This window comes from Ambystoma mexicanum, chromosome 7p, assembly GCF_040938575.1.
Source record: "Ambystoma mexicanum isolate Mex_15411 chromosome 7p, UKY_AmexF1_1, whole genome shotgun sequence".
NCBI classification, from domain to species: Eukaryota; Metazoa; Chordata; class Amphibia; order Caudata; family Ambystomatidae; genus Ambystoma; species Ambystoma mexicanum.
Window position 1 is genome coordinate 667,552,017 of NC_090939.1, and position 16,819 is coordinate 667,568,835.

The following is a 16,819-nucleotide window of genomic DNA, read 5'->3' on the forward strand; positions in this document are numbered from 1 at the left end:
ATCTTTGGACCACTCTGTAATAAGATCTATTGTACCATTTACTGTAATGTTCTTGTTCTGTTCATATTCTGTTTGTGCAACAATATGTAACCACTGTTGAGCTGAAAGATACTTAGCGCCCAGTTACCCGAGGGTTGGGCTGCGCTTTACAAATAAACAAACAAACAAACAATGGGTGAGCAAATAACCAAACAACACCTACAGGCTGTGTGTCCCTCCTCATATGCAATTTCTCTCTATCTGTACTCTAATGCAATAGTTTTGGTTTTTAGCAACTCCTAATAGCCCCAACTAAAACTGGAAAAGTCGTCTTAAACGAGTTACATTTTAGGTCAACTTTCAGCTGGATGCTGACCTGTGGACATGGAGGCAAGAATGCTAACAGACGTACATGCTTCAAGGAGATCAATCAATCAATCAAGTTTATTCGTTTAAAAATATCATTAAACACCAAAAGCATCACATACACATGAAACGGATTGACAATATCTCATGACTGCATTAAGAAAAGTCTTTGAGCTGACCTTCGTGCCATTGCATCCAGGAATGCCGGGTGGACCTGCGGGGCCATCAAGGCCAGGGATACCCTGTTAAAACATAAACAAGGATCACAAAATAATTGACAAGGCATTTCACAAGGGACAGTGCTGACGTGGTACACAAATGAAAAATGCCTACATACCGGGAGACCTGGATTTCCTGGGAATCCGGGGGAGCCTGAAGGTCCCTGAAACCAGAGAAGATGTTGCACAATGAATGTCAGAAAAAGTCACAAATGATAAGAAGTTACATCTTGCACCGCGTGCAGATCGGATGGTATGTTCCCAGTGTGCTTCATGTAACCGACACATTGGTGCATGAAGTCACTGTAAATGGACTGCATTGCTAACTGTGCGGGGGCACCACCTTTGCACAGCCACTACTATTATGGACCGAAGCAGGACAACTCTGCATGGCCACTACTATTATGTAACTAAGCAGGACAACTCTGCATAGCCACTACTATTATGTACCTAAGCAGGGCAACTCTGCATAGCCACTACTATTATGTACCTAAGCAGGACAACTCTGCATAGCCACTACTATTATGTACCTAAGCATGACAACTCTGCATAGCCACTACAATTATGTGCTAAGCAGGACAACTCTGCATAGCCACTACTATTATGTACCTAAGCAGGACAACTCTGCATAGCCACTACTATTATGTACCTAAGCAGGACAACTCTGCATGGCCACTACTATTATGTAACTAAGCAGGACAACTCTGCATAGCCACTACTATTATGTACCTAAGCAGGACAACTCTGCATGGCCACTACTATTATGTACCTAAGCAGGACAACTCGGCATGGCCACTACTATTATGTAACTAAGCAGGGCAACTCTGCATAGCCACTACTATTATGTACCTAAGCAGGACAACTCTGCATAGCCACTACAATTATGTGCTAAGCAGGACAACTCTGCATAGCCACTACTATTATGTACCTAAGCAGGACAACTCTGCATAGCCGCTACTATTATGTTCCTAAGCAGGGCAACTCTGCATAGCCACTACTATTATGTGCTAAGCATAATGTTTAAATGGGGCACTTGTGTGACATAGGAGATAAACTGCTTTTGATGCACGCCTGGTCCCTGGTCACCAGTGGCGCTACCTAATATGCCAGAAACCGCTATATCGAACCTGGAACTGGTACACATGTATTTGAACAAAGCCGGATAAATAGAAGCCCAGAATGAAATGCAATTTGACTTTCTCCATGCTGGGAAATGAATCAATCATTGATAAGGAATGCTACCTATGGAATTGGATGGAGATGATGTAAACCCCTTCTCTGGGCACTTGGACTACTTATACGCGGTGCAAAGAATGTTCGAGAAAGGAGGACACCTTTACTCGTTATCCATTTGTAAACCTTCATCCGGCTAAGTGGCTTTGTGAGGCATGTGTTATTTCTATAAAACCATAAAGTGATAGCCCGGGATCCCCACAGAAAGCATCTTTAGTCAAGGGACCCCATGCGCGTGTGCCGCATAAGGGACCCTTCAAATGAATACAGTTCTGTGACAAATATAGCGGCAGAATCAGAGCTACATTAAATCAGCTAGGAGAATATTTGGCCTTTACTAAGGAGGTTTGTGCCAGCTCACCACTCAGAGCCACTATGATGAGTACCTGGTTGATCCTGCCTGCAGCACTACAGTGTTTGGAGAGGCACCACACCACTGTTCTCACTGCCGCAGCCCGGGACAACTCGAATTTGCAGCGTCAACAGGGGCACCAAACTACTGTGTGCACCTTTGCAAACTGGGGCAACCCAAATTAGTGGTACCCCATTGCCAGGAGGGGCTTTGCATATCTGAGTCACTGCTGTAGCCTGGGACCTCCATCTCTGTGGCACCCCATTGCGTGTAGCGAAGAGAGACACAGCCAAATGCCAAACCACCGCCCGGGCCCATAGTTGTATACACAGTGCTTCTTGTCAGAAAATGGAGTGCTGGGTAGCTATTGCCGGGCCAGTCCCTTTCTTAGGTGGGCACAGATTTGGCCCCACAAACCCACTGCTGTTAATTATGCATGGCTGCCTCAGCATAAAGGGCCAGACTTAGGGGAATTTACAAGGGCTCCATGCCATCCAGACAACCGCTGGCTGCCCCTGACATACATAGCCTGGGTGAGAACTCTGAGGCCTTGCTCTCTGCTGCTGCTGCCCTGTACCACCATGCACATAGGTCCTAGGGATTTGCGACCAGGCACGCGGGCACAATAGAGCAAATTCACAGCTAAAATGGGATGGCAAGGCAGCCCTGGCCAGGCTTCCTGTCAAATAAGGTCACTTTGTACATAGTGTATTCATAAATATAATTTCATAGACTGGGATTTTATTTTGAAAGGCTCTTGTTATATTTCTAATATTTTTACCACCACTGCTTAGTTAGTTATATGTTTTATTAGTACCCGGCGAGGGACAATGAGCTTGTAACAAGCAAGCTCTTTGGCCCTCACCGAGTCGTTACAAGCCCGACGAAGCTGCTCCCTGAGGTGCCTTCAATGTTCAAATGGCCCCCATGGAAAGGGAGAAGGGACTAACTGTAATTCCTTCTCTCCGTTCCATGGCGGTCATCTTCTTTGTTTACTTTTTTCCTGCTTTTTAATGGCTGCTATGGAAAGGGAGAAGGGACTACATGTAGTCCCTTCTCCCGTTCCATGGCGGCCATATTCTCTCATTCCATGGTGGCCATCTTCTTCGTTTACTTTTTTTTTTTACTCTTATGAATGGCCACCATGGAAATGGAGAATGGACTATGTATCCTGTTCCAATGAGGCCATCTTTTTTTTTTCTTTTCTTGTTTCATTTGCTAAACACCGGAGCATCTGACAACGGGAAAAATGAAACTATTAGTACCCCAGTCTAACCGGCTGGAGTATTAATAGCAACAAGCCCCTCACTGGGGTGCCATTGCCGCTTCCAGTAATGCCCTGGTACCTGCGTTGATGCCCTTGACCCTAGGGCATTACCTGAAGCGGTAATGGCCCCCCAGCTTCGAGCTAATTGCTTAAATCTTGGTGTGCTTTCATCGTGAGGTGTTTTAATATCAGTGTCTATGTTTACCTTTTTATCAATAAAAAAGAAACGTTTGGTGTACTTGGTACTGTATGGCTAGCATCATATCACCAATACAAGAGACCATACACCAGCATTCTAGTTGTCCAGCTATCTTTGTGTCACTGTGTGCCTATTTTAACCTAGTGTTTCTTCCCATAGGGGTTTGGCTCTTTCCCTTGGTCACCGCCTTCCATTTCCAACCTACGTTTTTTCCAATGAGGCATACCCAGGGTGTCTCAAACCTCAGAGAGAGTAGGGAAGCTGGGGGCAGGTATGGGGCGGTTGGAGGGCATAAAGCAAAGATATATGTTAACTAAAGTGTTATGCCTGACTACAACTGTCTTCTGCAACGTGTGCTGTATACCATCCCCTGGCTACAGCTTGGTCTCAAGGCCATTGTCCAGGTAACGGAAATGCTCTGTTGTCATTTTGATTAAGCCTAGAAAGCCCCTTTGATTACATTGCATCAACCAGGTGGTGAAAGGGTTTGAAGCCACCACAAGACCACTTCTCAAATCTGAGTATGTGTCCCCCGACAGGAGCTGACTCGTGGAGCATTGAGGGAGCTCAGTTCTGCACCGCAGGCCTTCAACAAGCGCTCTACCGCTGAGGAGAACCACCCATCAGCTGGCTGGCCAATGCCCTACGCAAGATCCAGAGGCATCCCTTCTATGGACTCCGCAGTTGAGAGGAATCCTCCGTAGTGCTGCCACGTTGTGCCTCCCCAGTATTTTGGTATGCTCTGGCTGCCCGGCACAGCGAGCTCAAGAGCGGACAACCGTGTTATAGATCAAATCCCGCTTCTTATCACTTAACTCTGGCTGTACGGTTGGGTACTCATCGTTTTCTTGAGGTCTTTTATTCTGAAACCATGATACTGATCTTGAGCTGCCTATGCGGGCTCGCCGTTTCCCCTCAGCACATCATGGTTTGAAGCCAGAAGCATCTTGGGAGTTGCAGTTTGGGGCACTGAATCGGACTACAGGGACTGTGGCGTTGGGAGGTTGCAGACAGGAAGAGGAGCCCTGTACATCAGTTAACAGTTTCCTTTCCTGGCACTCCTGCCATTTATATAAAGAGTGTGATCACTGATTTATAGCTTGAGCAGGGGTGGACTGGTCCATAGGGAAATCTGAAAATTTCCCGGAAGTCCTCTGTACCCTGGGACCCTTTTGTGTGGCATTTTCACATTTTCTCAAAGGAAAAGGGTTGGGCTTGCCGAAAATGTGTAATATGGGGCCACTTTGAAAATTATTTCCAGGGCCCATTTTGGTTCCCAGTTCACCCCGGAGCTTGAGTAATTTTGGTTTAGTCCTCTGCTTAAAGGGTTTTTCCTGGCTTGCCCCTTCTATCAGTGGGTGGAGGCATTATTACGATTTCCTGCCCCAAGCATATGCGCTGTCCCTTGCAGGGACACAACAAGACATCCCTGTGAAGTACATGTGTTGCACCAAAATCAGTTCCCATGTCCATGCTGGAAATAAAAAAGGGTTAAATTCACAACACACTAATAAAGCTTGCCCTCTAAAGCACAACCTATTGACGATATGTGTGTGACCTGACAGGCATGATCTAATGCACTAAGGCATAGGAGGTAACCAGGGGTCAAGTCCTAATAATTCAAGTGGGGGACTCATCAAGAAACGCAGTGGGATGTGATGTCGCCAGAAATTAGCATATCAGGGTGAAATATGCACATTTCATTAAAATGGCTTTGCATAACCAACCAGATTGAACAGGACGAATGGCATTTGACTTTCATAAAATCAACACACACAAAACCAAGAGAGGATATTTTCTTATAATAGTGGTTTTAAAAACATTAAAAGGTATGCATGTTTTAAACTCTAAGAACCAATACAAATGTTTTCCCTGGAACTTGTAGTACCGAAGTGAGACATTTCACCTTGAGTTGTTTGTTATTTTTAAACAGGTTTTATAGTGCAGTGGTGAAGTGTCTGGCCTGCAAACCTGACGATTGGAGTTTGATCCCTGAGGTTGACTTTATTTCATAAATTCAAAGAGGACATTCAATGTTTCTCATTTTAGCTGGGTGGCCCCGAGTCCACCCTCTGGAAAAAAGGGGTGGACTCTGTCCACCCGTGTGTACCCTCGACTTGACCCCTGGAGGTAGCGGGGCATAGTATGGAGCATTTGATAACCACTTGTCCTTGAGCTTGTTTGCTGTGCTATGCCTAACTACCAGGTGCAGAACAAGCTTGATGAAGGACTAGGCTGCCAGAGAGCTCATGGCCAGATGCTTCCAGATCTAGTCTTAAAAGGTCCTTCGTGAGATATTAATGCCTCGTTTCTGTCGATATTCAAGGGGCCAAGCAGATCTAAAAGGAGTAGCAGACAGAGGGCCTGTTTGTATTGGAAAGGCTTGTGTGTTTTAATTGAACTCCCTCGCCTTCCCAGGGTTCCCTGCAGCAGCAATAAAGATGGAGAGTGGACAACTACGGTCTTTGGTGAGATAGGTAGGGCCTGGGTGAATGACTCCACCTTAATTTGTCTGTTATGCACGGGTGCTAATGGTTTTCTTTTATTTTGAAATAATGAAAGAAAAACGTACCTTTTCCTCGCGGACGATGCTGCGCTGCCTTCAAACCAGGAAGTCCCTCTTCAATGCTGATGACTGATGTCATCAACATTGAAGAGGGGGCTGCCTGGCTGAAGGCAGCGCTGCGTGGCCAGCGAGGAAAAGGTAAGTTTATCTTTCATTATTTTGAAAGGAAAGAAAACCATTAGCATCCGTTTAGTGATCTACACAGGTGCTAATGGGAAGGGGGAGAAGGGAGCAGGGAAGGGAAGTACCTGACTCTAATACAAGTGCTCGGAACGCTGACTTACCTTTCTGAATATAGCCCGCTTTCCGAGCATTTTCATTGGCTCCGGCCGCCTCCCAGGGTGCTAATATAAGTTAATTCTGGTTTAATATTGTGAACAAAATCATTAACTGATCCAAATTGTGTGGTATAAATGATATATGAACTGTTCAGTTACATTTCACAAAATGTATTGAATTTCAGGTATGCAAAGTTGTTTTGTGTTCCTTTTTCTGTGAGAAATACACATCAGCTTGGTTTTGAGCGACCACGCGCATGGCTTTGTCAAATGGTTTACAGCACTGAACGAAGCTAAAAGGTATTGGCTTAACTCCTGGGAATGATGAAACCAAGGAAGGGTCCACACGAAGCTGCTGGTCCTCTCATGCCAACACACAGCCAAGATTCCTTGACTGCACAACGAGCCAGGAACTTAGCTCCAGATAGATGGCTAGCCACCTGCCCGATAAGAACTCTGACCCTGAATGACCATTGATGGGACTTGGCCATCCATAAATCTATTCCTGTCCCTCAGGTATCTATTTTGCTCTCCAGGGCTTGTGTTCCATACAATACAATTAGGGCTTGGGGTGTGAGGCAGGAGGGGTGGAGGCGGGAATGCCCTGCCTAGTCCTCCTCAGGGGAATTTGATGAAAGTCCTATGGCTGTGTTCCAGGCTGACACCACTGAGGAGCTGAATATGCACTGCAACCAGATGCCCAGAGGCCTTCGGGTTAGGAGGGCTATGTAAAATAGCCAAATAAATAAAGAGATAAACTCAATAATTGGGTTTTCACAATAGGTTCTTGTTTGATGGACGGTTTACATAGAAATACTGTAGTGCATGAAGTTATTGGAAAATGCTACATCTTCCAAGTATGACGTCATGGTGGTGAAATATGAAAGTCACATACCAGTGGTTTGACACCATGGTATTTTCTCTGGGGACCCAGAGAAATGTTGACCTGTGGCAAGCAGAGAGAGCAGGGCACACTGTCCTACAGCCTACGCCACTCTAGCAGGATGGGACACCTCAGTGTGATTGAAGGGCCTATCTATAGCAATACTGATCTTCCCCCAGAGTTCATAATTATTATATACGCGGAGGATATAGCACCCAGAGGATATAGCACCCAGCTTGCTTGATTTGGATTTTGATTTTTAGATGTCTTATGGAGACTAAACAGACTAAACTGCATTCAGGCGCAGATGTTGACTATATACCAGACATAAAGTATGTACATATTACAGACGGAGGGAGCACAGCAAGTTTATTTAAATAGGACGGTTTTTAGTGTCTTCCTGAAGCGTTCCATGGATGGACAAACTCGGAGGACCCAGGGTAGCTGGTTCCAGATTTTTGGGCTGAACACCACAAACCTCCTAACTCCCTTATATATCTTCTTGGTCCAAGGTATTCACATCAAGAGTGTGTCTTCTGATCGTAAATGTATCGTTGGATGATATGTACACACTTTCGTTGCAAGATACCCAGGTGCAAGACCATTAATGCACCTGAACATCAGACATGCCACCTTGAATTTGATGTGATCTTCAACCTTCAACCAATGTAATGATCTATGTAGGGCAGAGACATGGTCCCGCTTACCTAAATGTCCAATAAGCTTAATTGCTGCATTTTGGGCTCTCTGTAATCGGTTCATCTGATTACCTGGGCAGCCCTGCTAAGAGACTATTACAATAGTCTAAATGTCAGTTTGTCAGGCTTATAGGCTTCAATGTACAGTCTCTAGGATTTAGCACCTAGCTTCCTGCTGGCTTCACTCTCTTCCATCAGGGGTATAGCGCCCAGCTTGCTCTGGGCTTCATTTGATTGTCTATGTGATATAGCGCCCAGCTTGCGTCTGACTTCAATATATATAGTTCAGGGATATAGCATCCAGCTTGCTCTCTTCTTCATTTGATAGTCTCAGGGATATAGCATCCAGCTTGCTCTCTTCTTCATTTGATAGTCTCAGGGATATAGCACCCAGCTTGCTTCTGGATTAAACTTACAGTGTCAGAGATACAGCGCCCAGCTTGCCTCCGACTTTAACGTATAGTTTCAGGGATATAGCGCCCAACTTGCTTCTAGGCTTCAATTTATAGTCTCAGGGATTTAGCACCCAGCTTGCTCTCTTCTTCATTTGATAGTCTCAGGGATATAGCACCCAGCTTGCTCTCTTCTTCATTTGATAGTCTCAGGGATATAGCACCCAGCTTGCTCTCTTCTTCATTTGATAGTCTCAGGGATATAGCGCCCAGATTGCTCTCTTCTTCATTTGATAGTCTCAGGGATATAGCACCCAGCTTGCTCTCTTCTTCATTTGATAGTCTCAGGGATATAGCACCCAGCTTGCTCTCTTCTTCATTTGATAGTCTCAGGGATATAGCACCCAGCTTGCTCTCTTCTTCATTTGATAGTCTCAGGGATATAGCACCCAGCTTGCTTCTGGATTAAATTTACAGTGTCAGAGATACAGTGCCCAGTTTGCCTCTGACTTCAACGTATAGTTTCAGGGATATAGCGCCCAACTTGCTTCTAGGCTTCAATTTATAGTCTCAGGGATTAAGCACCCAGCTTGCTCTCTTCTTCATTTGATAGTCTCAGGGATATAGCACCCAGCTTGCTCTCTTCTTCATTTGATAGTCTCAGGGATATAGCACCCAGCTTGCTCTCTTCTTCATTTGATAGTCTCAGGGATATAGCGCCCAGATTGCTCTCTTCTTCATTTGATAGTCTCAGGGATATAGCACCCAGCTTGCTCTCTTCTTCATTTGATAGTCTCAGGGATATAGCACCCAGCTTGCTCTCTTCTTCATTTGATAGTCTCAGGGATATAGCACCCAGCTTGCTCTCTTTTTCATTTGATAGTCTCAGGGATATAGCACCCAGCTTGCTTCTGGATTAAATTTACAGTGTCAGAGATACAGCGCCCAGTTTGCCTCTGACTTCAACGTATAGTTTCAGGGATATAGCGCCCAACTTGCTTCTAGGCTTCAATTTATAGTCTCAGGGATTTAGCACCCAGCTTGCTCTCTTCTTCCTTTGATAGTCTCGGGGATTGCGTCTGACTTCAACATATAGTTTCAGGGATATAGCGCTCAGCCGCTTTTTTTCTTCACTCAGATTCACTGGGACATATAGCACAGCCCACTTCTTGACTTTGCCAACCAGCAAGTACTTCTCCTCGTTTCCCTTAGTGTATACATGAGGTTCACGTATTCCCAAAGCTATCGGCCGCCCTTCTGGGACAGTGGAAAATACCCTTGAACACCCCCCTACCAGCAACTATTTTTCTTCCTTGCTTACAGTTTTGTCAGACTGTGACAGACTCACCCACCGGCCAAGGTCCACCTGCTGGACCAGAGTTCCCTTCAGATTTCGTTTAGTGTCTCTTCTTGTCACAGCATGGAGGATTTAGTCCAAAAAAGGCTCTAGACTTGCTCTCCTCGATTAAGTCTATGTATGTAGATGTAGTCCTCAGCAGACTGTGCTTTTGTATCTTCATCTGCCCTCTCCCATTGTCTGAGATATATTTATTTTATAGTGTAGTTGACTGTGTGATTAATTCAGTAACTGCCCCTAATGGTTATTCCCTGGCCTCTGTAACTGTGATTTATTGTTCCCTCTCTCCCCTACTTCTTCCACAGTTGCAGTTGTTTTCTGGCTTTCACTGGCGGTCCCCATGTGGCTCTAATCATGACTTCCATGTGGGTATTTATACTCAGAAAAGAGAGTTACTGCAGTGAATAGGGTCTTGCAATGCTGCTCCACCATTTTGAAGTCATGGGGAAGTAATGTGTACACCACGTGGCTCCGCTGCGAGGAGCAACTGTGTCACGGTGTGCCACCGTTGGTGCACAGCTCCGCGAGGAACTGGTACAGGATAGTGTTCTTTTTCCGCATAGTCATGTAGAACGAAGCGCGGCCTATGCGCGTGACAGTGCGGTGTTCACTCGTAATGGCTGCTATGGCTCTCAGAGTATAGCTTTAGGAAGGCTCATAGTAGCATAATAATCTAATGCGAATCATGCCAGAGGCTTGCACTAAGGGTTCCATAGGAGAGACCTAATCAACTGGGAAGCTTTCTATGTGACAATTCTCAGGTTACAATGAGATGAATGTTTCATCACATACCTCACAGTATGGGTGCAGTGGAATCTGCCTAACCAGTTGTTGTGTATGTTTGGACCACAACAGAGTACTTATCAAGCAATATTACCTGAGCGGAGGGGTGGAATTACCGGGCCAGGTAATGCCCCGGGCCCAGTAGAAGCCCGAGCAAAGTGAAGACTTTACCGGTAGCTCAGGGAATTACCAGGCCCTCCCTGCAAGGGTAATATTTCAATTAGTATCTGGCACAATATACCGGGTACTAATAGTTTGTTTAAAAAAATATATATTTTTAAAGATGGCTTCCATGGTTCCAGAGAAGAGACTACCTAGTCCCTTCTTCCTTTCCATGACGGTCATTGACGTGGCTGCAGGGACGTGCCGGGAACACTGTAGTTACCAGTGTTAGTGAGGAATCAGGAGGTGGAGGGTAAGTGGGGTGTGGATGGGAGGGTGGAAAATATGTGGAAAAGGGTTTGGGGGAAGGGGATGTGGGCCACGCGGCAGCACATACCTGAGATCCTGGCAGAGGGAAGATGGCAGCCTCTCGCTATGAGGATACTTGGACGGTGGAATTATTATGTGGTAATGCCCCCGTTTTGAGCCTTCTCATTGGCTGGGAGACTGACACCCCCCCTCGCCGGGGACTAATCTGAGATATGAGCAGACATGACGACAAGGGGGACCTGGAATTGGGGTACATTAAGTGGGAGATATTGAGGTGGGTTATATGGAGGGTCTCAGGGAATCCATCCTATCTCCCTGAGACTTAAAGAAGGCTTGCACAAGGTGACTTCATCCCAGCTGTAATAAGGAGGGAAAGCCGTGGTTTAGCGTCCGCTGTAATGTCAGCTGACACAATGGCCTTTTCTATTTATTCTCTCTATTCATCATTGATTTGGTTTTAGTTTGGGTCCAGTTTCCATTTCTTTCCTCCCTTATTTGCCTTCCTAAACGTGTGTATTTGGGAGAAAGGTTTCTCCGCATTCTATGTCTCATTCAGACATTATAGTCCATCATCGCTTTCTATAGAATCATTTGTCAGGAATGTATAATGTGTGCACACAGCGGGTGCTTCAAGCAGATGGGAAGGTGGATAGATCAGTACCAGAAGCACTATGTAGATAATGAATGTACAAAGTGGCTGACCCAAAGTGCCCTCAATAACTATTGAATGTTGGTCCAATGCAAGATATTTATCATATAAGCGGATTTGGTTTTGGCAAGCCAGGGTATTGACTATTGTTTTGGTGACATTTTATTTTTCTAGATAGGGTTTGTTTTTAGGTTGGTGTGTTTTTTTTTGTAATGATCATTGTATCAGAAGTGCCCATACTAAGGCTGGTGGTCAACATCTCAATTCAATGACCTTAACTGTCACCCAGGGATACCATAGAAAAGAACATGGTCAACAAATGCATGCAAATCCCTGTGGCAGCCCAGAGTGACTGGAAATAGATGAAAGGAGGAGTCTCCCCGATTCTGGTTACTCAAAGTGAGGCAAATACTCCGTAGGATGAGCCGTAGGCAAAACACTGGGGACGCTTTATAAGTTAAAATTTCATTGGACAATGCTCCATCTTGAGGGAGGAGCCAAACGGAAACGATTTCAACCTGATCTTTCCCAATTTTGGGTTCTAAGACTCATCCGAACTACATCTCCTTCTGTGTGACGTGAAAAAAGTTACTGCCAATTGAATGTCTTTTCTGTAAGAGGGGACTTTCTCCAAAATAAACCACAACTTAAAATGGAGCAGTTGTCCAAATAAATGCAGAAAATCATAGGCACTATTACAAAGACTGGGGTTAAAATCACTTAAATGTATAACTTGTTAAAAAGAATGTCTTCCTTCTTTTCCTTTTCATAGGTTACAATTATGTCATGTGTAGTATGTCCTTACCCTCGTTCCCTTTGTCCCCGGCAGACCTGGTTCTCCGGTATCGCCCTGGGGAGCACATACAAACATATTTGATTACTTCTCTGCTTAAAAGTCCACAATTCACATGTAAGTGATTAAATACTATGCATTGCTTACCTTAAATCCTAATGGACCCTGTGGCCCCTCAGGTCCTTGCATTCCAGGAAAGCCGATGAGACCGGGCAGGCCAGGCAAACCCCGCTCACCCTGTGAAGAGCAGAAGAACGGGAAGTGATGAGCTCCATTCATCAGATAATGCATTAAATTGACATACTGCTGCTGAACAACTGCTACTGAATATCTGCTGCAAGGTAGCTGCTGCTGAGTAGCTGCTGCTGAGTAACTGCTGCTGACTAACTGCTACTGAGTAACTGCTGCTGAGTAACAGCTGCTGACTAACTGCTGCTGAGTTACTGCTTCTGAGTAACTGCTACTGGGTAACCGCTGCTGAATAACTGCTGCTGACTAACTGTTCCTGAAACACTGCTGCTGACTAACTGCTGCTGAGTAACTGCTACTGAGTATCTGCTGCTGCCTTATTGCTGCTGAGTAACTGCTACTGAGTAACTTCTGCTGAGTAACTTCTGCTGAGTAACTGCTGCTGAGTAACTGCTGGTCTGTCAACAGTAGCAGGGATCTAGTGATACAGTATTAGGGCTGAGCAATACCCAATAGTATGAAGCTTTATTACCGTGTATTATGAATGCTTTACATTTTTTGCGTACATGAAAGGTCAACATTCAGTCCAATAGAAAGGGAGCATCACCTGACTGCACAAATCGAAAATACCACCATGAAGAGTGAGAAATTAGGGAAGGTTTAGGGGAATCTATGATTTCATTGATCCTCACATAAATGTCATGGGTATATTACATATGAAGCAGTATGTAGATTCTCTTGTAGCATGTGCAGAAACGTCATTCCTAGCAAAGACCATCAATCATTCTGCCAGACGATGTTAAAATGTATTATTCAGGATTCTGCACCATGATATGAAGCTGCCAACTCTCTAGGTTCTTATACTGTAGAGATGTTGCGGCCCATTGGGCCTGCCTTGCAGAGACTCATAGCAGATCCAGAGTATGGGCATGGCATAGAAACAGATGTAATATAGCATACAGGATTCCAAAGTAGCAGTCACCATGGCCCCGCAAGCTCCTAAAATGCAGGTCAGGCTCTCCGAGGTACCTCCGCTTGCAGCAAGAGATGTACCTCTGCTTGCAGCAAGAGATGTACCACTGCTTGCAGCAAGAGGTGGCTTCCATTAACCAGTTCTTGGGATGACTCAGTGGGGCCATGCTCGGACCAGTGCTTCAATGGCTTTCTCTGTAGAGCCTGTCCTTGCATCCTTTTGGGGCAGAAGGGGGAGATATACATGGGGGCTATCAGCCGGCACGCCACAGCTGCGCACAAGCATTGAGAGCAGGAAGTTGAGAGCATTGCCTTTTCTCGCTGTGCCCTTCTTCTGCAGCTCCTCCTGACCCCTTCTCCTCCCAAAGTGAGCCTCTAATCCCCCACCGAAGCCTTTCAGCATGGTTATTTATTTTGGTTATTTAATTTCACGTATTCAACATAGTTGCCCCATCCCAAAAGCATGTGAAGCGCTTTGTGTCAAAAAACATTTGATAACAGAGACACAGAATAGTCATAGAGTAGAAGAAAACAGTTATACAAGAAAACACTCTTGTTCAGAGAGGAAATGCCATAGCATTTCGGTGCTGGACTGCCCATGTGGGCGGGACAAAGACTGATATGCAAAAGCGTGTGCTGCAAACTCTCATCTCAGAACAGGTTATCATGCCATGTTCTTTCTGGAGAGGAGCGCCTGCTACCTTTTTTTAAATACTAGAAAACACAGTTGTCTTGCTTTAGCGGTACCCCTTTTCTGCCCTCACCTGTACACGTATGAAGGGCATAAATGTTCTACCCACATGAAATTCCCATGAATTGGCTGACCGTGCTTAGAACATGTTGCCAATCAGAGCAAGGCAGACACACGCAGCGCTTGCTTGAGGGTGCTTGGCACTGAGCTATGGGTGCGAGTCCAAAAAGTGGCTGGTGGTCCACAGAGTGGGCTATATGTGTACTTGTTCACTGTTCTTAAATAGGCTCCACTTCACCGGACTGAGGAGGCCCAACTAGGCCGAAACACGTGTCTGGGGTTGCTGTAGGAACTCTTGTTCAGAGGAGAATTGCCCAGCATTTTGTTGCTGGACTGCCCTTGTGGGTGGGGCTAGACAGATATGCAAATGGATATTTCTCCTCTGGAGAAGGGTGCAGTGAGCTAAAACGTGGCTGTAGACCCCTCTGAGAGGGATTACGTCCCATAGAACAGGTTCTCGGCACCACTAGTAGACGGGTTCCCACACTTCTGTACACTCTTTCGATGATGCACCAAGCTTAGCTGAGTGTGCACAGAACATGGCTGAGCATGCACACTGTGTGACTAGGGAGGAATCCAGCCTAACTTGGGATGTACAAAGCCTTTACATGTATGTAGAGTGCCCAGCTGAAGGTGCGTGGAGCCCAGTTAAAGGTGCGCAAGTCCGGCCGGATGTTTGTGGGGTTCTCCGTACTGTGGAGCGCACGGCTGAACATACTGTATGTCGAGTGCACCAGGCAGAGTGTGGTTGGCATGTCTGAGGGTGTACATACAGCGGTTCTATGTTATTTTAATGAAAGAATTACTGAGCAGGATGTTTTACTGAAAACCATTACACTGAAAAGATCAGTGATTATTTTTTATTTCTATTAGAGGGGGTCTTCCCCCAACCTCCCTGTTCCCCTATGATTTTAAGCCCACCCCAGCCCCGCCCCACTCGTTTTAATCCCTTAGCCTTACCCCATACATAAAAAAAACAAAATTCAGTGTTTTTTCATTGTTATTGTTTCGTTAAAACATTCCTCTCTGTAAATGATTCTGTCAAAATCACTAGATACCACATATAGCGCCTAACAGTGTGCAGAGCTCGGCTAGGAGTGTGAGTGAGTTGGTCTGGGGGTTGTGGAGTGTGGGTCAGGGAATAGTGGCAGGCTCGTGGCTTTAGTGTTTGTATCATAACACTGTGGGCTCCTGAATGCTCCTCCGGGCTCTTATAAATCCATATGAAAGGGGTTCCCAAAGGCCCACCGCAAAAACATATTTCTTTATAATCAGAAAATCCACAGATGGAGGCCATTCCTAGGTCCGACCTCTCATCAATAATAGGATCATCAAAGGGAGGCAGCAGGGAGGGGGACTCGCAGGGACTCCGGCCAAAGGTTCCAGAATGTATAAAAAACAAGGCGGGTGTGTGTCCTTCTCAACCTGTGCACACAGCACAGTGTAATATGAAAGCTCTTTATCAATACATTAGTCAGATGTATTTCTTATTCTAGTTGTGGTCATTTATTGAAGTCATGAATCAGAAAACACGTGTTTCGACCAGCAGTGTTCTTCTTCAGGGCTGCCAACTGAGCAGACTAAAAGTCTGTATATCATATAATCTGTGTCAGTGCACCGCTTTCAAAACAAATAATCTGTCACCAGACTGCAGCAGGGTTACTTAATGTTGGTAATTTCTTCATATGACGGTTGGATTAGCATCCGTGATCACACTGGTCACGCATGCTACACCGTCCATCATATAAGGAGTCATGGCTGAGTCTTGACTTCGATAAATGACCACAACTAGAATAAGAAATATATCTAATTATTGATAAAAAAAAGCTTTCATACTATATTGTGATGTGTGCGCAGGGCGGGAGGGACACACATGCACCTTGTTATTACTTTATAACTCTGCACTTGGTCAGCGGGGCAGCTGCCTTCTGCAGAAGTTGGGGGCTAATAGGAAACTCTGCATAGATGCTGGTTCTATAATCCATACTTGTTCGGATGAGGAAGGAATTGAACTGTTAAACGATGTCAAAGTCAATCCTATCTGTCCCACCAGTCTCATTTAAGATTGAGCAAACGGCTTCAGGTTTGATATGATATATGATATGATAGGTTATTTATAACGTGCTTAATACCGAGAGGTTTCTAAGCGCAGACCCGTGGATCGAACTTGTGGCGCTGCATGTCGTCTTGCTTCCAAGGCAAGCACGTTGCCCCTGAGCTATCCTCCCGAGAGAAAAAGTTTACAAAAAGGTAGACTAAGTCAAAGGTGCACTGCACAAATGTATCCAAGAGGTCTTGTTCGGATCTTTTTGATCTCAGTCAGGGGTCAAGACCTAAACAATTAGTTGGGCGGATCATTAACATACCAACTGAATGTGTTGTCACCAGAAACAAGCATATCAAGGTGCCCTCTGAAAAGAGTGGGGGACTCCGTCCACCCGTGTGTACCCTCGACTTGCTCC

At 45.4% G+C, this 16,819-nt stretch overlaps 1 protein-coding gene across 1 annotated transcript in view; it reads right to left on the reverse strand.

Annotated features, from left to right (window-relative positions):
• Positions 1-16,819, reverse strand: part of COL4A1 (collagen type IV alpha 1 chain) — a 470,976-nt gene that overhangs the window by 215,216 nt on the left and 238,941 nt on the right. The window contains exons 3-6 of the mRNA XM_069636741.1: positions 12,593-12,682; positions 12,458-12,502; positions 683-727; positions 525-587 (exon numbers count right to left, since the gene is read on the reverse strand). Coding sequence (XP_069492842.1) covers positions 525-587; positions 683-727; positions 12,458-12,502; positions 12,593-12,682 — 243 coding nt within the window. The remainder of the gene's footprint in view (positions 1-524; positions 588-682; positions 728-12,457; positions 12,503-12,592; positions 12,683-16,819) is intronic.